Raw genomic sequence first — 20,523 nt, 5'->3', positions numbered from 1 at the left:
ACGAGAGACTGCGGCAGGGGGGGGGCTGTCGATCAATACAGACCATGAATTTCTGCTTTTTTTTTTTTTGGGATGCTGGTGTGCCGCGGGATTTTTGTCCAGGTTAAAGTGTGCCGTGGCTCAATAAAGGTTGAAAAACACTGGTCTAGATGACCCAACTCCCAATGTTAAAGTGCCTAGGATAGCACAAGGGTTACAATGTTGTCGTACTATTTTGTGTTCTTGTGTCGTCACTTAATTAGCGTTGCTGCACCTAAATAAATTTATGTGTAGAAGCTGCTCAGTAATAAACAAAGAACAAAAAAGCAGACAAGACACGGGCATTTTTATAAAACCTGTTTATTATTTTTTTAATTGAAGGCTAACTGAAATGTGTCCAATTCATACAAAGGTCTGCGACAACAACAATAAACTGTTGTCTTTTGTTTGTAACAGAGATGTAAATAGCAACATGAGAAACCCAAGGACATGAATATAAATTAAAATTACCTGTCTCAATATACAAAAAGCTGTTCTCACTGTTGAGAAGACGTCTACATGGGTGTTTGAGCCACGCTGCAGCAGATGACAAGGGTGAACTTTTTGAAAAAAGAAATGCTTTAAAAAGGATGCTCTTTTTCAATTATGTCATAAAACCTCTAAAGTTTATCAAGTCAAATCTTCTCAGAATTGGAGCGACACCCGTACGCTTGAATTGTGAGAAGTGTGCATGCAAAAATATGCCCGTCTAGTGTAATTCCAACAAAAGTACAGGAATAATAAAAGCTGTTGGAAAATGCTGTCCTTCAAAAAAAATAGAACTGAAAAGTGCCAATTTAAACTTTTAATTTGAAATCGGTTTTAAGGAATTTCTGATCAAAAAGCTCCTGTGAATGTAAAGATTCTGCATCATTGGTCATTTGTGTGTTTTTTCTGCACACAAAAAGCATTTTTTAACTTACAGGATCAGCAGATCCTGAGCAGAAAGTCCCACATGTCATGTGTTTGCAGGATTCAACTCAACAACCAGGTGGAAGACTTCTACAAACATCACCAGCACTGAACGCTGTCAGATACAGAGGCTTTTTTAGTTTTTTTTTTAAATACGCACACATAACATACTGCAACACGAAGAGCGTTTTCACACACTCTTTCTTCAACATTGTCAGAGGAAAGGCGCTGCGCAGCGCTGATTTAAAGAGCAGAGAAGCAGTGAAACACAAAGACATTTTCTGCTTTTCAAAAACTCATCTGCAGGCGGCAAACTTCACAGAAACCAGCGATCCTGAACGCAACACGTTTCACTCCTCAGTCAAACCTAAGAGCGTTCCATGATCTGGAGCAGGGGGTCAGCGGCCCTGTTCCGTTTTACAGCCAACCCTGCTTCAGTAGATGCTGATTAGCTGGACGGAGTCAGTCCCGTTTCTGATTGACTGAACACACCTGATTCAGGTGAGCAGCAATTACTGAAGCAATGGGTAGCTGCAAAGCAAGCAGGTCGGAAGCCCACGACCAACAGTGTTGGTGACCCCTGCTCAGGAGGATTCTTTGGGAATGACCACACAAGCACTCCTGTCAGAAGCAGCATAGCAAACAAAAACCAGGAAGGGTGAACAAACAGCTGAAATGACCCAGGAGGAGAAGCTCCGGAGCTTCTGACCTTACTAAACTTTGAGTTGGAATGAACATTTCCACTTTGAGTTTGAGACAACTAATCGTGGAGAATGATCCATGGTGAACACCAAAAGGCACACAAGAACATGCTGGAGATGAGATTATCCAACAAAAGGAACGGAAACCATTCATCGAAAAAAAGGCTGGAGATGTGTTGCATTCACGTTCGCACAAACCACACGGCTTCGTCTTGGAAAAGGACACTTTAACGTGGATCTCCTCCGTGGTCGCCTGCCGCTCCTCGTGTATCACTGTAGGTAGCTTCACGCTCTCCGAGATTACAAAGAAAAGCAGGGTTTTTTTTGTGAGTTGAAGTGAAACAACTTTCTTGTTCTTGAGAATCAACACAACAATTAACGACAAAAACAGAAAAACTTACATTAGCACGCTACGTTAAAATAAAACTAATATTATCAACAAGGCAAACAGTGGGTGTATTGCAACAATCTTTACGACATCACTAACAAGAACATCTTTCTTCATCAATCTCATAGCCATCATCTGAACATCATCATCATCATCATCATCGTGAGACGGTGCGTCGGGGCAGATGATTGGCAGCCCGAGCAGGCCGCTCACGTTCAGCCCGGCTCGGCACAGGCAGGCACACTTGTACGACAAAACAACAAACAACGATGGACGTCTCCACGGAGACCAAAGGAGACCCGACCAATGAGGGCGGAGGCCGGTGTGAAGGAGCTCTGTCACTGGGCAGCAGGCATCTCCTGGGAACAGGAGGAGGAAGAGGAAGACGACCAGGTGTGCCAGACCTTTTTTTTTTTTTTTGTGCCTAATCTTGTGTGGTCCTTGATGTGTGTGTGTGTGCGCGTGTGTGTGTGTGCCAGGTCTGGTTCTGAGGTTAGTTTGTTTAGTCTGCTGTGTGCGTTTGTGTGTGTTTAGTTTTTGTCTAGACAGCTGGAGGTCTTTCCTAGGCCATGCTGGTGCACCATTACCACACAAACACACACACACACAAAGACACAGTGTTAGCCGTGGTGCCAGCTTTAGTTCCACTGGCTTAAAAAACAAACGTGTCTGTGATTTCTGACAGTTTTTCCAGGTGATTTGTGTTTCTGGTCAACTTCTCAGACTGTTTGGTCCTCCTCTTCCTTTTCCTGTCTTTTGTTGTGTTTGCTTTTTTGGGTCGTCAGACAGCGCAGCTTTCTCTGAAATCCATCCCTGTAAGCCCACTCCGCCTCATTTTACCATTCTTAAGTTGTGGTCGTGAAGGAAAAATGTTCCTCCTTAGCTTTAGGATCTTTATTAGTAATCATTTTTTTTAAGTGCTTAATATTAAACTGTGCACCACAAAACAAGAGAAATATGTGTGTGGGAGGAGCGCAAAATTGAGTTAAAGAAAGAAAGGTTTCAGTGATGATTACTGACCTATTAGATTTTTCTCAAGTGGGGCTGATGGCATATGATCTTCAACTCAAAATACGGAGCAGAAGGTCTTACGCTTTAGAGATGAAACTTAAAAAGAAAATAATTCAATATAGCAATAAGAATACTCTAAGAAACCAGAAAACCTGATGCTAAAATCTAATTTCTAGTGTTTCCTTGATCTAGAGACACTTCTAAGTAAAATGAGAAAAACAATGTTTTAGACTTTATCTTGAAAATCCCTGTGAATCTTCAAGATAATAAGAAAATGTCAGAAATAGTCATGAGCTTGTCTACAAATCCATCTTTTACCATCTGACAAATGTTTGCAGGGTAACGCATTCTCTCCTTGTTCGGTCAGCCTCAGGAGGCTCCCCTGCAGTTTGGTTTGGACCCTTTAGAGGGCGCTCAGTTGCATAATTTCAGACTGGTTGCAGTCTTTTCGTGGCTCAACCTGTAGCACATTCACATCTGTGCAATACCTGCTGCAAAACTGGGTTACAGGCTTTGCATGCCTTACATTCTGCTCGTCTGCGGCAGACTGAAGCTTTTTAAGAGGTGGACCAGGACCGGCTGCTGTCAACACTCGTGTCACTTGTCAACACTTCAGTGTGTCTACTTTCAGCAGCCTGCCTTGTGCTGCCTGCCGTCAAATATAAATATAAATAGATTTTGCAAAACACAGAAAAAAGAATCAGGCTGTAATAAAGCTTTGGTGCACGTTTGAGGGCCGACGCTGTCTGACGGAGGATTGTTGTCTGGATTTCTGTTGCGGTAAAGTGCTCAGAGATGCCTGAAAGAGAAGTCGCCCCGGTGTTGTAGGGCTAGCGTGTCTGGTCGCTCTGACTCGTGGGCGGGTGACCGCAGGGATGCGCGGCAGCGTATCGGACGTTTGAGGGCCTGCAGGGTGACTGGCTTCTTTCCTGAGTAATGCACTACAACGGGAGTTGAGGTGTTTCTCTCTCCTCTCACCCTACAAAAAGAAGATCTGACATTCAAAGATAAAACAACACAGTTGGATTAGAGGACTAGTTCAACGCTGCTAACTCTACTATTTCTACTGCTACGTTAAACATTGTCTTGATTGGCTCAGACGTTTGTTTGAAAGTCTGATTTACATGAACAAACTCTAATGTGCTTGACATGTTAGGTCGAGGTAGTAGCAGCCAGCTTTGGGATTGGCTAATGATTCGGCCAATAAGATGAGGGAGAGAGAAGCAGGGCGTTTCTGATTATACCCACAGGTTCCTTTTTTTGACCCGCTGGACTCTGACATTTGCATAAACCAAAGATTTTTTCATTTCCAAATCAATGGTAAAGTAATGGTTGGTCTGAGTCCATTGGACCAAAGTCAGTCTGCCCACGAAAGCGCTGCCGTGCACCGCGTACGTCCCCGCGTCCTCCTGTCATGCCTCAATGATCAGAGCTCCTTCACAATAAAAGTCTCTTGGAAGCGTTCCATCTGCGCATACTAAAAAATAGTGCAATTCTTTTCATCAATTATATAAATAACTCTAAATTCGTGCTTTCCACTCTCAGTTTGCATACATGCATGTATATGTACTCCATATGCACACATGTCAACGTGTATGTTGCAAAATGTTCAATCCAAAAATGTGGCACCCCAATAGATTACTGATGTTTGTGTCTTTCTCTAAAACTAAAACAAAAAAAAGAAAATGGAAAAAAACTCCTCCTTTTACAACTTTCTCTTTTATCTTGACCTTCGTTTTGTGCAAACCCTCTTCAGAAAAAGAAAAAAAAAAAAGCATTTTAAGTGACAACTTCTGCATCAGCTGGTCAACGTAAGGCAGAGCTTTTAGCTTCAGGACGTTCAGCGTCATGCTACAACTGCTCATCTAATTTTAGACAACTCTAACTACATCTAAACTCCTACTGGAGGAGCAGCGTAGAACGCCGCTTTGTCCTGGAGATAAAGCTGAAGCTTGATGCAGGAGTTGAGAAGGTGAATGAGGATCTGAAGGACTCCAAGCAGCGAGAGGATTATCACAGGAAAACCAATCCATGAGGAACCAAGACGATTAAAAAGGTTTCATAGGAGTGAAAGTGACAAACAAGAGTTCTAGAGAAACAAACAGAACAAAGAAATATTTAGAATGACTATATAGGACAGTTGGACATAGAAGGGATGAGTTTTGTCTTCATCGCCCTTCTTGCCTCCTTGCTTCCCTCTTTTCTGACATCCCAAGTTCGTCCCAAGTGCTCCTCATTCAGGAAGTGGCAGAAGTAGCAGATGTGCCGGGACAGTGCTCTGCCGGTGCGATCAGGCTGAAAGGTGTCTTCATTGGTCAGCCGGAGCTCCAAACGTTATCCAGTTTTTCAACCATTTGGGCCTCGTTTCCCACTGATGATCACCAGCGTGGAAAGCTGAAAAAGCCTGTGTTGCTGACGGAAAATGGCAACGCTGAATGGTCACACCTGCTGAGGCTTCTGGGATTTCTCCTTTGCATTCCTTGTGTTCCTGTTGTCCGTGCTCCCTTGATGTTGAGGAGGGGGCCGGAGGAGACCGTGTATGAGCGAGGACGGCGGTGCTTGTGAGGACGGCACAGTCCGATGGTTGTGGGTGGACGTCAGCGAGGTCGGCTGGTAGTAGTTCCCAATCACCTCGCTGTAAGTCGGAGGAGCGCCTTCGGCCCGCGAACCCTGCTTCTGCTGCCGGGACAAGGCCTCCTGGGCCTCTAACACGCTGATGCCCGAATGGACGCTTGGAGGCGGGGCCTGCAGGCTAATGGAAAAAACAAAACTAGTAAGAACACACCATTGTTAAAAAAATGTGCTTTTTAATGTTTGTAAACAACAACAGGGTGGTATTGCCGGTTAGATTAAAAATATTGGCAATGTAGTAAATGCTTTAGCAAAACAGGCCATTTTGGACCCGATTTGTACCCTTTTTCACACCAGGTTGCTTGTCGTTACCTGGCTTGCAGACAGGCGTTGGATGGGTCCAAGGGGTGGGAATCAAACACAGTTCGGTTGGGTGGCGCTCTGACCGACTCGCGGTTTAGTTCCATCTGCTGTTCGGGGTCTCTGAGCTGTAGTGTGCAGGGCCCCTGGTATGGGGGCGGCTCCTCGCCATCTGAGAGGGAGATGGTCGGGGGCAGATCAATGAGGCTTTGGGGCAGGTAGGGGTAGGTAGGTTGGAACCGAGTGGGCGCATAAGTGTGATGGAAGCGCTGGGACTGGAGAGAAGGCTGGGACTGGTTGTGCTGTGGGTCCCGCTGCAGGTAGGATGGGACGCCCCGGTCAGGTGGTCTGGGGTTATATACCTGGGGCTGTATGAGACATCAAAGCATTATTTAGTCAATATTTACCTTAAGAAACTCTTATTTTTGTGTTGTTACGCTGCTCCCTATTCTCTCTTCTGTCACTACAGGAAATGCATTTGAAAATGTAAGATAAATTTGAGACGTTTGCATGTTATTGCAACTGCGACCACAAGGGGCGCCATATACATGTTGAATGTCTGCAGCTGGAGTCTCTAATAATTTGTAGTTTAGTGAGATGAACTTTTATCCAGAGTTATGACACAGTAAAATACATAAATGGGTTATTTAATTGTGGTTTGGAAAAAAAAATACAAGAATGAAAAAAAATGTTTGCAAAAGTAAACTCAAACTTATTTAGTCAATACATGCAGAAACTAATTAGTAATTAAGATAAAGCAAACATGTCACATTACTGAAAAAGCTGGTGCCTTAATGGTGTAATAGTTATTTTTTAATATGTCATTTGCAGCACTTTTCATACGGAAAATGGAGATTCAAAACAATGCTGGCACGTTATCAACATATTGACATTGTTGACAAATAAGCTTCACCAATATATTTCTGCTTTGAATATACTCCCATGATGGAAGTAAACACTTCAGGCAACAAACTTTAAAATGTTTGTCATGGGGAGGGATATTAAAATATTAAGGGACAAGCCATTAACTGCCTGCTTGTAATAACTAAAAAAGCAGGAGAGGTGAAATGTAGGGAGCCACACCAAAAACTAATAATACCCCTAAAATATGAACAGCTTGTTGAATAACCGTTTTTCCTAAAAATATTTAATAGGGAAATTTTGACTACCAAATGGACAAAGATTCATACTTTTTATTGACCCTAAAAGTGTATCTTAGAAACCTTACCTCACTCAGGCCACTGTTTGGTGTCGGGCTCTCGGAGGACCACATGTTTCCCTCCTGTTACAGAAAACCACAGGGAATAAAAAAAAACAAATTTGAGATCAAAATTAATGATACGTTTTTATTTTATTTTTTTTGCAATTAGCTTTTTATTTATTTTATTTTTTTAAAGAAAAAGTGTTTTTCTGCATTTAGTAATGACACTTTTGAACACCAGGGGGCTCAGCTGGTTTTTTGAAAACACAGCACTGGAGTGTCCTTTTGCCGTTACACCACAAACGGCTGCTATAGGGTTGGGATCATTCAAGTGCAGGTCGTGTCTTCTATCGCGGCAGCTCATCACTGTAAGTTGGGCGGACTTCCGCCAGGTGAATGCACAGATGTGAAATGGATCTGCAGGGCTGGAGCTTGACTGCTCCTAGACCTGTGCGCTGGGGGCTTCACTCAGGCAAGCGTGTCTGCCCGTATATGTGTCAGTGTGTCTGACTGCTAATCCAAATTAACTAGGACACTGACTCCCCTGAGCTCATCAGGAGGTCTTTGTGTGTCTGCCTGAGTGTGTGTACAAGTTCATGCTTCATCCTTTACTCATCTTAGCCGAAGACACACACACACACACACACACACACACACACACACACACACACACACACACACACACACACACACACACACACACTTTGAGGAGCAGGTGATTTAGAAAGCACAAGCAGAGTCAAATGTTGAGGGAACCGTAAGCTAGAGCGTGTGCATCTTGAAATAGGTGCTGCGGGACATAGAGGCCCAAAGCGCACAAATGAGTCAAGATGTGAGTATTAGCCCGCAGCAGCATTTCATCACTGTGATTGCATGCCGTCTGTCTGCATGCCTAAAAGTCAGCCTTACTTCCCATTCCCTCTTTTTGATCAGGAACTCTCCTCAGTGTGACAAGCCCAGGAAACGGCCACTCCCTTCCTCTGTGTCTACTGCAGACTGTCAGCTCAAAACTATGTAATAACTGACTGCCCGCTCGGTTGCTGTGTAATTTGAGATTTAGTTATCATGGGGTGTTAATGTATGTATGGATTGCAACTTTTTTGTCCATGGAATTTTGTAGATAAAATTATGTTTCTTTCTTAAATACAAAGAATTGTATACAACTTGTATACAAAATTTAGCTCTATTTCTGTCAAAGTTTTTGCTTTTTTCATTACTTTTATATCTTCCTTTTTAATATTTTTCCCCTTTTTCTTTCTAAACCAGTCAGATTTGAGCTTACAATGAGAAAAAAAATGTATTTTACGTATTTGTGCAACCAGTTTTCCATTTTCTTGGATTTTTTTTTAAATCAAATTAAAATCAAATCAGACTTTATTTATATAGCACTTTACATCTAGAACATGACACAAAGTGCTTTTTTACAGCTGTTATTTACAAAAAAGCTCAGATCATACTGACAAAAACTTTTGTACGTAGCTTGAAAACATATATTTATAAGCCATCATTTATTTTCACTTTTTTTTTCTCTAAAAAATTAGTGATAACATTTGAGATAAAATTGCATTTTAACAGCATTTTTAAATTATGTTCTTAATTTTTTAGATGGTTCCCGCCACTGAAACAGATCATATTTTTCATTTCGTATCACCTTATTTCCAATATAAACTGAAAATAGCTGGAACACCTGGAAGCGCCCCAGTACAATCTGGGTGTGACAAGTCATGTGACTTACGTTGGCCAATGGCAAGTGTCTCCTGCGTGTGGGGGCATGTCTGGAAAGGATGGAGCGTGCCGATAAGCGGTAGTGGTTCAGCAGACAGGTGATGACCACCACCATCACCATCATGACAACCACGATCACCAAGATCTGGACAAACTCCAGCTGGGCTGCAAAAAAACAAACAAAAAAACACAAGAATAAAAAACTTGAACAACAATCCAAAATGCAAAAATAAAAATGTTACAACCAGACGACAAAATATTTATCTTTAAAGTCCGACCACAAAGTCAGGAAGTTACTTTTGCTGTTTGCCGTGGCTTCAAAACTACTAATGTTTAAGGAAAAAGAAAGATTGCTAAATATAGGCTTCATCCAGTTGCATTGTGGGAGTGTGTAATTTGAAGGGTTTTAGGGAAAATCCACAACTTTGTAGATGATCAAACCACAGAAGTTATCTGAACTCATAATGATTAGATTAGCCTCCCCTTATCCACCCACAAATCTGTGTATTGATGTTAAAAAAAGAATCTTTTCTCACTTGTAATGATGTAACTTTATTACTTGACACAGAAATGTTACACATTCCTATTTTTGCCATCACACAGGAAAAAAAAGTTAAAATAAGTTGAAGTCTTTGTTCTTTTTACTTTAATACAAAGAGCAATTTAAAATCTAGCATAATATAGCATATATGAAAACCTAACATTGCAATATAACTGATGTTAACAACAAATATTCAACAATATTGACGTTCAGCACCCTATTAAAGTCCTGCCTCTGTCATTTGCTTTGGTTTAGTCACGTTTCTAGAAACTGTAAAGAGAAAGGTTATTATTGTTTAGTAGAGTTTTTTTATAGAAGAATAGTTATTCCAAAACAAAAATACAGCAGTAGTTTTTCTAACTAATTAAAACCAGAGATAGACGCAATGTTTGATAATTTTAATTAAACTTAGGAAACTTTATTTAACACAAAAACGTTTCAATTCATGAAAGCCCCCAGGTAAAAATGAATAGTATACATATTTCCTCATAAGCTCAAAACTAAAATTAAAAAAAGAAAGAAGAAATTGATGAAAGAAAAACATGAAATGTCAGGCTGGTGTTTTAACTCTGTCATGGCTGGAAATAAAAGAGGTTTTTAGACATGCAAAGGCCAGTCCCACAAACGCACAAAGGCCAGACGCCAAACCAGACAGACAGGGCTACCTTTGTTTAGAAACAGTCTGCTCTGACTACCAACTGCTGCTCAGGGCCCCCCGCCCCCTCCGAGCCACGCACACACACATGGTTTTTCACCCACTTCTCACACGGAACAGGCAGAGGTCAGGGCTAAGTCAGACGGTGGAACAAAAACCACCCTGCAGTCGACCAACACGCATGTACGGGCTCGGTTCCCACAGTGTCATCCTTGTCTATATCTATGGATTTGGTCATGTGACTCCTGCCAGAAACACTTTTTGTATCAAAAAGCAGAAACATTCATAAGACTTTAATTAAACAGTTAAGAGTGCTTAGTAATATTAGTCTAGATTGATGCTCCCCTGCAATGTTCAGCCTTTCCCTCATGTTTCCAAAAGCATTATGAGAAATGGAGTCACACCAGTGGTGTGAATGCACTCTGAGTGGTCACTCCAAGTGTGACCACCAATTTTTGTTTTGACCCCCCCCCCCCACCACCACCACCACCACACACACACACACACCCAGGGTGTGTTCACCACTTAGTTTGGAAAGTGTGAACACTCATTTAAGCTCTGATTTGGACCAAACAACTGTAGTCTGTCCGTAAAAGAGGATCCCGGTTCATTTCCAACGGAACCTTGCTGTCATCCAGCAATAATGAGATTTTCTTTATTCAATAAATCAATAAATTGAATTGATTCAGTGGGACTAGAACAGTCAAAAGCTGTAAACAATCATTTTAGTGAACGGTACACTTCGTCTAGAAAGCAAAGATAAAGTAATCCAGCTAAAGAAACAGCAAAAGTGACAAAAAGGATATTTGAGCATTTAGAGTCCAAATAAAAAGTCCAAAGTCTGTGAGGATCCTTGTTCATCCATGTTGTGCTAACACTGAACTATTTCCGCCTTTTCTAGAAACTGGTCGTCCAAGTTCTAGAGATTTTTTATCTTTGCAAAGATCAAAGCCTGAATCTGAGGAAGAATCAAGGAAAAAAATGTGTCGATATGGTCTTAACAGGGACGACACAATTCTCAGTTTAGAACCGAATTGTAAGTTACACCATTGAACTGAATCAATGAAAAGTAAATTGTTGCAACCCTATTGCATACCATTAGGTCTACATTTAAAGTGCCAAAAGCATACTGTGCTAAATCTAAGAAGGATTTAATATATATGGTTTTATAAAATCACACTAGGCTAAGCATTTGTCGGCTGAAAGGTTTTTCTTCTTCAAATTTAACAAAAAAAATTCAGAATTTTTGTTGTCATTTGGTATTACACAAATAATAAATCAAACCGTAACGTATTATAATGTATTTCTAACATTCTCAGAACTGTGTTTTTGCAGGGGTGTTTCCATGAAGCTGGTCCACTCTCAAAAGTGCAGTGTGAAAGCAAACCTGTAGAATTTTAGATGGAAAACTTTTCAGCATTTCCTGCTGAGTGAAACTGAATATTCTAAACTTTTCTGGTCCATACACTCTCTAATGTTCATACTTGTATCTCACAGCAGTGTTTTGTTCAGCGCAATAAACTGAAGAGTCTGTATAGCTTCATGTCAAACAGTAAACAGGCTCTTTAAATTTTCCTTAACAAAATGGACTGTAACAGCAAACTTTGCCTTTGTATCTAAAGCTGAAAGGTTTGATTCTTGCCAAGTGAACACATTTTCACCTTCAGTTCAAGAGTAAAGCTTGGATCTGAGAAGTTCATGGCCTAAATGTGGGTGGGGATTTGGTGCTTCTCTCTCAACAAACCAAATGTCCTCTTCAAGAATAGCTGAAGGAAATGTGGTCAAAACATCAGAAAATGTTGCAGGCCATCAAGACTGTTGTTTAAACCTTCTCCTAAAAAATCTGCATTTTGAATTCTACATACAATTGAGTTTTTATAACTTTCCAAGTATACTGTAGTCAATGTAAGGGCAGGTATTGCAGGAAGTATACTAACTAAATACTTTTAAAGACTAAATCGGAACATTTTAAGTTTACAATGGATAAATGGTATATAAAAAACGTAAACTTCAAGTATGCTGCCTCCCTTTTAGTATAGGCTAAGTATCCTTGTACTACACTTAAATAGTAGAGGTGTAGCAATTCATTTTAACAACAATTCGATTCATATAACTTGTGGTTTCTGATACAATTCAGAGATATTGGTTCATTTTAAACAATCCGATTCACTGACCTAAAATCAATCTCAGACATCTTTCGCCTAAACCACAACAGGCGTGTAAATAGCTGTGTATTAAGTGTAAATTAAATATGCGTACAAACAAACAAGAAGACAAGAATTCATGCCAAATCCACTCACATTTTAGTTTAATAAAGTTCAGTCCACTGTTTTGTTTCCACATTCTCCCCTAATCTGATCAAAGTTTGACAGCAGGAAACCTTTTTCTGCAAAAGTAATCTGCTTAAATGTAATGCAAGTATCCTTAATCTAAGCTAAAAGTGAGGCAGTGAACTTGAAATGTACTTTTTATATACTACTGTAAGCTTAAAATGTTCCACTTTAGTTTGAAGAAGTATTCGGTTAGTAAACCTCCTTCATAGACTTGCTATGCTTAGGACACTTAAACATTAAATGACTGCTTTTTGCTAGGGGAGACATAAAACCAAATTCAGAGCCTGAAGTAAGCACAGCTTTAAAACTCACCACACACTTGTCTCTGAATGCAGTTTTCATGGTTGTGAGTCCCTGACAGCGGCTGCATAGTCTCTGTGCTGAACAAGATCTTTGCTCAGACCAAAAACACCCGTATTCCACCGACTACAACCCCAGGATCTCTTCTTAAGGCAACACTGAGAAATAAAGTCAAAATAATAAAAAATAAAAAAAGATACTAAAAAGACAGCATTGCTGCTTCTAAATGTTCGCCCTACATGTCCTGCGACGCGCTGGTGCGTCCTCCCCGGCTGACACACGCACTCTGAGCCTCAGGCAGGCTTTGTCTGAAACTTTTTCTCACACACATTCCCACACTGTCCAGACGCCCTCACACACACCGAGGGAAACAACTGACCAGACCCTTCCTGCCTGCCCCCCCACCCCCACCCCAGAGCGCTCAATGGCTGTGAACAAAAGGGGTCAGTATGCGGGAGGGGGAGGACGGGGGAGTGGTGGGAGCGTCTGGAAGAGACAGATGGGTCAAAGGGATGGACGGAATAATGAGGGATGGCAGGGTCTGTGTTTGAGGACCATATATGTGTGTGCGTGGATGTTCAGGGTATCATTAGGACATAAAATTAAGACTCTTTTCAGTAAGTCCACTTTCTACTATCATGGTACTTTTGTGCAGCTCTAACCATGTATGGTTTTCTTTACCATGTTGCATTTGGTGCACTTTTTATTTCCATTTTCACGTTTTCACTTTTTTCCACAAGTCCGGAAATACATTTTTTTTTTTGTCTCTTCAATTTACAGAATATTTGTCTGGATATTTTCTGTAAAATACAAGTGATTTTTCTCTCTCCTTGAACTCTCCTGTGGATCAATTGTCACTTTCTGACTGTTGGATCATGAACTCTGACCTTAATGGAGTCCAGTGAAGCCTGAACTTCTTTCATTACTGCTCTGCTTCACTAATGACCTATCTGAACTTTTTTGTTTTTGTTTTATTCGTTCACTGTCAACGTCAAATTATTACAGCCTCATTTATTTTTCTAGCAAATCAACCTCACCTCAGGCATCGGAAAATAAAAATAGGGAAATAAGAGCAAATAAAATGAGTTTTAAGAAAATATCTGGTGCAAAATCTCTTTTAAAAATTATTTTTTAGCTGTTTTTTTAGAATAAATATTCAAAGATGTTGCATCATAGGACTTAAGTTAGTTGGTCACATTGTTTAAAGCCTAGGTGGAGAGGAAGTTAATACATATTTTATGTATTACTGTATATCTGAAAATAAAGGTTTTGCATTTTTGTACAAAAATGATGGGAAGTCGTTACATCAGACCACTTGTTGGTTTTTTGGTGCCAATTTTGTCTTTACTGTTTTTGTTTTGCATATTTATCAAGTATTAATTGTAGAAGGTAAACGTATGTTAACATAATTTGTAATAACTTGCGTCTATTTCTTATGGTTTGATTTGAAAGAACAAATAAGTGGCTTAAAGTGTGTTCATTTCTGCAGTTTTTCTCATTTCGGATTTTGCTGGTTAGAGAAAAGCGACATCAGGAATTATTAAACCATTTTCACTTGTCAGAAACATGAGGCTGACTTGTGATCTCTTCCCTCCCTCGGCGGTGCTGTCTAGACAGAAGCAGGCTGTAAGCCTTACAGGCAGGCAGACACTTCATGGATAATCTAAAGCAATTAGCTCCTTTGTCATTCGCTGGCTGCCCTACGTCGATCTGCCTCCTTCGCCTCCTCCTCCTCCCACATTCAGAAAAAGGTCACTGGCAGTCACTGGCGAGTTAGATGGCTTGGCGAGAGCAGGCAGGGATGGAGATGGCGGGGGGTGGGGGGTCTGGGTCTCATAAGTAGAGAAAAGTACACGGAAAGTAGAAAATGTCGATCATATGTGGTAAAAACCCAAAAAACGACTGAGTAAGGAGTGAAAATACCAAACTAAGATGAAAGATGAGGGGAGGCACAGTGGGAGAGGAGCTTTCCAATTGCCCCCCCACTTTCCCGTGGCATGACTCAACAGTCTGGGCAGTTAGAAACTCGAACACGCAGTGTGTGTGTGTGTGGGTGTGTGTGTGTGTGTGTATGAGACAGACTTATAGGTCGTGGGTCCACACAATTTGCTTGCAAATTTCCATGAGAAAGACTTTTAGGGGGTGTGATGATGGGCAACAGACACACATACACACTCCACTGACTTTGGGCGCAGCCAACAAGTGTGGGAACTTTGGTCAACAAAACACACACTATTGGCTATAAGAGTGGGAAAACGGGGAGGAGGGATCATGTTTCCGAACCAAAGGGTCTGTCATCGTCTTGTCCACCCACTTAAAGAATCTCTTCAAAAACGCACTTCCAACGAGCAGTTTTATAGAGGCACGCATCCTGCTGCAGAGGTGAGAAGCTTTTCTATCACACCGTGAAAGAAAAAGTCAAAAGAAGAAACAAATTTCTGTTGGTTTTTGACCTGTTCATGACCTTTGGTGCTTCGCTACTCTACCAAACTCATAACTAAAAGCCAAGACACACTTTCAAACTAAGAGAGATGCATGCACTTGCTACATCAAAGGCATGCAATTACAAAGGGTTACAGTCCAGTAGTGCAATTCTGATGAAAAAAGACAGAAAGTCACTAGAAAGTAGAAGAAATAGGCTTAAGAATTCACCCCCCCCCCCCCACCCCCTCCCACATTCCCGATCATGCATACTGAGTGCAAAATACCAACTTCCTCAACCAGAAAGGCACAGAAAAGTTCAAAGTTCTATGGGAAACAAACCCATACCACTTGTATCTGGGCAAGAGAGAATCTATCAAACGCTTCGAACGTTTGACATTCGCCCACATACTTTTATTAAGACATCTGATTGGTCAGTTATAACTTGAATAACTTGCACTAAACAAAGAGAAAAAAAAATCACAAAAAAATAGGTTTATTAAGAATATGTTAAAAAAGTTAGTAGAGCAGAAATGGATATTCTGACAAATAGAATGACTGTGTCTACGAAGTCCACCTTCGCCCAACAGTAGTTGGATCGGCTCCAAAATGTATGGATATATTTTTTAAGTTTAAACATTATCTTTTTATACAGCTTAGCAGAAGAAGTTAAATTCAGAAGTTCAGAGAATGTGTCAGTGATGGAAAAAGTCATAAAGACATCAGTTAAAACAATGATTTCATGCCTTTTTCAATGTTGTTGATAAAACAGATAAGGCGTTTACATGCTTGAATGCTCCTAAATAAAATCAGCATATTCCATATGTGTGTCCCAGTTAGTTACAGCTTATGGAAAATAAACTTTTCCAGGCTAAAATGATTCAAATCATCATGTCTTCTGCAGGATTTGAGCTTGTTTTAGATCTGAGCATGGACGTTCATGACATGCCAGCATCATATTGATAGTATCAATCAGCTGTTTTTATCAACATATCAGGTAACAGCCTGATATGTGGTTAATTTTGACTTTAAAAAAATTCAGATGAAGTGCAAATTGTAAATGCAACCAATAGCAAATGTTGTCCACAATTTCTTAAAATCAATATCGGCTTTTTCTTTGTTTGTTCTGGGTGTGGCAAAAAAAAAAAAAATCATTTAAATTTCAAAAATGTAACAAAATGGGAAGCATACATTGTGATAAGAAAGCATCTTTCAGTTTCATTCGATTTGCATTTTAACCAACCAGATGAAGTCGTCAGCACATGATTTTACATCAATAAGAATGGAGGTTTTATAGTTATTCTGCAAAATTTGAAAATCCATGTAAATATCAGTGGATTAGAAGCTAAAGTGGGCAGAAATATTTTGGAGACTCTTTATTTGGGACACCAGACTTTAGATTTTCCTACTGTTGACTTTCTCTCTGTAGCCCAATTACATTCAGCCAAGTCTTCATACATGCATTCAGCGAATATGTTGGTGTTTTTGTCTTAATTCTCAGCCTTTCCAGGTCGTTGGTGATAAAACTAAATGAGAACAAATACAGGAATTAAAGCACAGTACATTATTGTGTCTACGGACGCCTTAACAGCCTCGTGTTGTCTTTTTTCATCAGCGTGAGAGAAAAACCTTAAGAATTGTTTGCCCAAATTCAAAGATGCTGTTTGAGAGACACAACTGATATATCGGCCAGCAAAAAAAAATGATGTTCGGGGCTTCCACGTCTGCAAAACTGAAGGAAAATATAGCATGAGACTTTAGTAAGAAGGTGACCCGAAATGACGGTGAGAAGAAGGATGTAAGGAAGAGAACAAAAAAAGTGCGGATCTAAAGAAGCAGAAAGTAGAGCGATGGGAGTGGAAGACAGAAGAGCATTACTCTAAATTTAGCGTGCTAATCCGGGGACTCCCCTGTTAAACTGTGAGTCCCATCTGGACGACTGGCTATGCTAACGCAGAGTAGGTCACCGTCCCTGCAGCAAGCCAGACATGCCGATGGTAAAACTTGCTGACTCTCATTCACTCGGTCAAAGTGCAACGACCTACGACCCCTTCACCTCCTGATAACTACTCTGGCAGACGTCTGGCTGATCACAGGATTGACAGCTTGTTCATAAAGATATGATCAAAGCGAAGATAAAGACACATGAAAGCTCACCACAACACAGATATTTGACAAGAGCATGAAGTTCAGTGCAAACATCTAAAACCGCAGACACTTCCTTGGAGCACAATGCAAAGTTGCAGATGATACAAGTATTCAGTATGTGATTTGGTCTTTATTACAAATGTTTTAAGAGGCAGCTCAAAGACTGTTATGGGGACGCAGCGTCTGAGTCAGTGTGACATAAAAACTTTGTCAGTTTCAAAGTCGAATTAGCCTTTTCTTGGTTGAACTGAAACTAAAAAAGTACTGTGCTGTGGTGGTTAGCTGCATCAATTTGTAGCCAGAATGTTCTGGTTGTAATCCAAGTAGTTACTTCCTGGATTCTCTGGCTTTCTCCCAGTGTCCAAAAACTATCCAATACCTTAGTTAAGGTTCCTGAACTAAAATAAGTGTCAGAGTGTGGTTGAATGTGTATGCATGAGGTTATTGGCAAGTCCAAAGTGTGGCTGGTGTAAGTTCTCCTGCATCCTCAGCCAGGAAAAGCAGGTTTCGAAAAATGGATGGACACTAGGTCAACAACATCAGAGTTCCCCTCCAATCAAATTAAGACTCTAGTTTTTAGGCGATTCATTTCTCGTGTCAACAACAGAGTTTTAAATGAGCTTTAACAGATATCCAAATAAGTAGACGTTCCAAGGAACTAATGTCTGGCTCAGTCAAAGCCAGCCAGGATTTGAATGCACTCTTAGATAAGCACTCCAACCCAGAACATGCTCCATGTTTCTCCAATGGAGAAAATTGGAGGATAACATATTTATGGTTGTGATACTTGAAGTGGGGTATCTGAGGGCCCTATAACAGACTGGCGACCTGCTCAGTGGGGGGCACCTTGCCTTCACCCAACTGGGTTAGGCTCCAGCAACGCTGTGACCCCAACAGCGATTAAGTGGGTGGGTTTGGAGAAATGGTTGGATGGATGGCATCTCAGCTTTAACGCAAAAAAGCGTATCCCCGGCTGTTGTAGTGGACCCTGATCAGAGGTGAATGGACATGATATTGGGGGTAAGTGAACAGTTTTGGACCCTCTCAATGTCAGCCACATAACAGTTTGCCATTTTCATTGTAAATTGCTGCAGGCTAGTGGAAAAAAAAACATGGCTTATTGGATCAAAGTTTCATGCTGACTTCATCGTCATCTACCAGAATTATGAAGATACACAAGGTAAGAAGTGCAGCATTACGTGTGCTCTTTGTTTTCTTTCTTTTGGCTTAGTTTCACATTAGTCTTTGACTAACTCGGAATCTAATCTGGCCAAACATTATTATATAAAATAGATATCAAAGCAGGTTTTTTTCTCACCAAGGAATTCAATGCTTTGGTTTAGATTATCTTCAAAAATATCTGCAAGATATGTTTTAAGTTCTGATATCTTATTGTGTATGTCTGTAGAACTGTAACACTGAATGGTGAAACATTCATGGAAAATAAAAATAGCAGGAAAAAATATCTCAGCAGAAAAGCAATCAGAGTGTCTGGCCCTGACAAGCTCAGTCACAACAAAGTGACGCACCTGGAGGGGTTATTTTTAAAGTGTCTCGAAAGTTTGAACATTTTTACCGGCTCAGAGCAGCCCGACTGCTGAGAGGAGCAAAAGCACACACGAACAGAAGTTTGTGATGACACTAAAAAACAACTCAAATATCCAGACAAAACACAGACAAAGGAAAGACATGCACCTGATCCTGCACTGCGGACTCACAGTCTCTGATGTTAGCTTAATATAAAGAAGGAGACAGTTTATAGACACACACACACACACACCCACACACACACACACACACACACACTACTGGCTCGACCTGCAGAGCTTTCTGTCTGAAACATATGAAAATCAAACCTCATTATCAGCGGCTTGTCTGGCTGCCTGTGTGTTGCTCATTTCAATTCTAGCCAGAAGGAGCTGAACTGCCCCTGTCATCTTTCACCCACACACACACACACACACAGCGAGACCTTTGTACACAAACACATTGTTCATTTGAATGTAAAAGAGGGGCAGATCGCCAGTGTGACGGCTGTGTTTGATGGCAAAAACATGACATTAGACATAATAATCATTAACACAGGCATTAGACATTCACAGGCCAGTCACCAAAACTACAAACGCTGTAGCTTCCTATCAAAAAGCCTTCAGTTCTTCGTCATAAAACCTGTAAATAATCAGCATTTTGTGTTTTACAGTTTGTGTCAGCACCAACTTCAGTGCCGCTCATGTTTTTATCGGCTCTTTCATAAATGTGTTGTAAAAAAAATGTTTTTCATCTCAAAATGTTTGACAAGCTTGAACTGCTGATAATTAAAAAATCCATTTTAGAAATTATAGCATGAGATTGAAGAATCATAAATGGATGATCCTTCCATGTTTCTAACTTATTTGGTTTTATCATTTCAACCGAATTAACAAACCCAATCTCTGAATTACTTGCTTGAAAATAAGTATAAATATTTTCAGATTAACCCTTGTGCTATCTTAGATGACCCCACCCTTACATTGACGTGTTCTCCCTACCATGACAAAGGTGGATAAAGGTGGAAAGATTTCATGTAATCCATGGACACCAGTGAAGATCACAAATCATTGAAGAAAAAAGGTTCAGAGCACTGTCTAGTGGGTCTAGATGACCCAACGTTAAAGTGCCTAGGATAGCACAAGGGTTACAAGCAGATTTTGATGTTTAAATACTGTGCCAGCTTTCTTAAAATGCAGGTTGCTTGTGCACTGTACAAATGTTTCAACCAACTGGAAATCGTTTATATTTCTATTTATTTATTAATTTTTTAACATTCAGCTCAAGTTAGTAAAATCATTAAGATATTCCCAAAGGCTGCCTTGTAGTTTTACACCTATTTATACATGATAATAGAATCTTGGGAAGACACAAAACAATTTTGCACAAAAAGAATTTTGTGCAGGTCTTCCTGATCACAAACACCGACGATAGGTTGCAGTTTTTTTCCATTAAGTTGTGCATTTTATTTGTGGACACAATCAAGTCTAGACGCCAATAGATAGAATTAACTGTACCCGCAGACGTTCCAACTACCCAAATGATTTTTTTTTCTTGTTCTATGATTATCCCACGGCGGTTCTGAGGTTTGTGCTCAGACAATTTGTCTGTGAGTCACTCCTTTAATTTCAATTGAGTCAGAGCTTCCGATGTACATAAAACACTTGAACTCTGTGACATGAGAGAACTGGTGAGTCTAGATCAACTCGAA

At 40.4% G+C, this 20,523-nt stretch overlaps 1 protein-coding gene across 2 annotated transcripts in view; it reads right to left on the bottom strand.

The window, feature by feature from the left end:
• Positions 1 to 323: 323 nt before the first annotated feature.
• The window catches only part of LOC101172809 (protein TMEPAI), a 37,586-nt gene continuing 17,386 nt past the window's right edge, over positions 324 to 20,523 (bottom strand). The window contains exons 1-5 of one of the 2 annotated variants that reach the window (XM_011475326.4): positions 12,729 to 13,085; positions 8,898 to 9,052; positions 7,190 to 7,243; positions 5,974 to 6,329; positions 324 to 5,782 (exon numbers count right to left, since the gene is read on the bottom strand). In XM_011475326.4, the coding sequence (XP_011473628.1) occupies positions 5,470 to 5,782; positions 5,974 to 6,329; positions 7,190 to 7,243; positions 8,898 to 9,052; positions 12,729 to 12,786 (936 nt within the window). In that variant the 5' untranslated portion in view covers positions 12,787 to 13,085 and the 3' untranslated portion in view covers positions 324 to 5,469. Of the gene's footprint in view, positions 5,783 to 5,973; positions 6,330 to 7,189; positions 7,244 to 8,897; positions 9,053 to 12,728; positions 13,086 to 20,523 lie in introns of those variants that run through there. The other variant, XM_004069203.5, reaches the window with a different exon arrangement.

This window comes from Oryzias latipes, chromosome 5, assembly GCF_053564925.1.
Source record: "Oryzias latipes strain Hd-rR chromosome 5, Olatipes_Hd-rR_3.1".
Taxonomy (NCBI): domain Eukaryota; kingdom Metazoa; phylum Chordata; class Actinopteri; order Beloniformes; family Adrianichthyidae; genus Oryzias; species Oryzias latipes.
The sequence above is the reverse complement of the archived record's forward strand: the minus strand, read 5'-3'. Positions and strand labels throughout refer to the sequence as shown.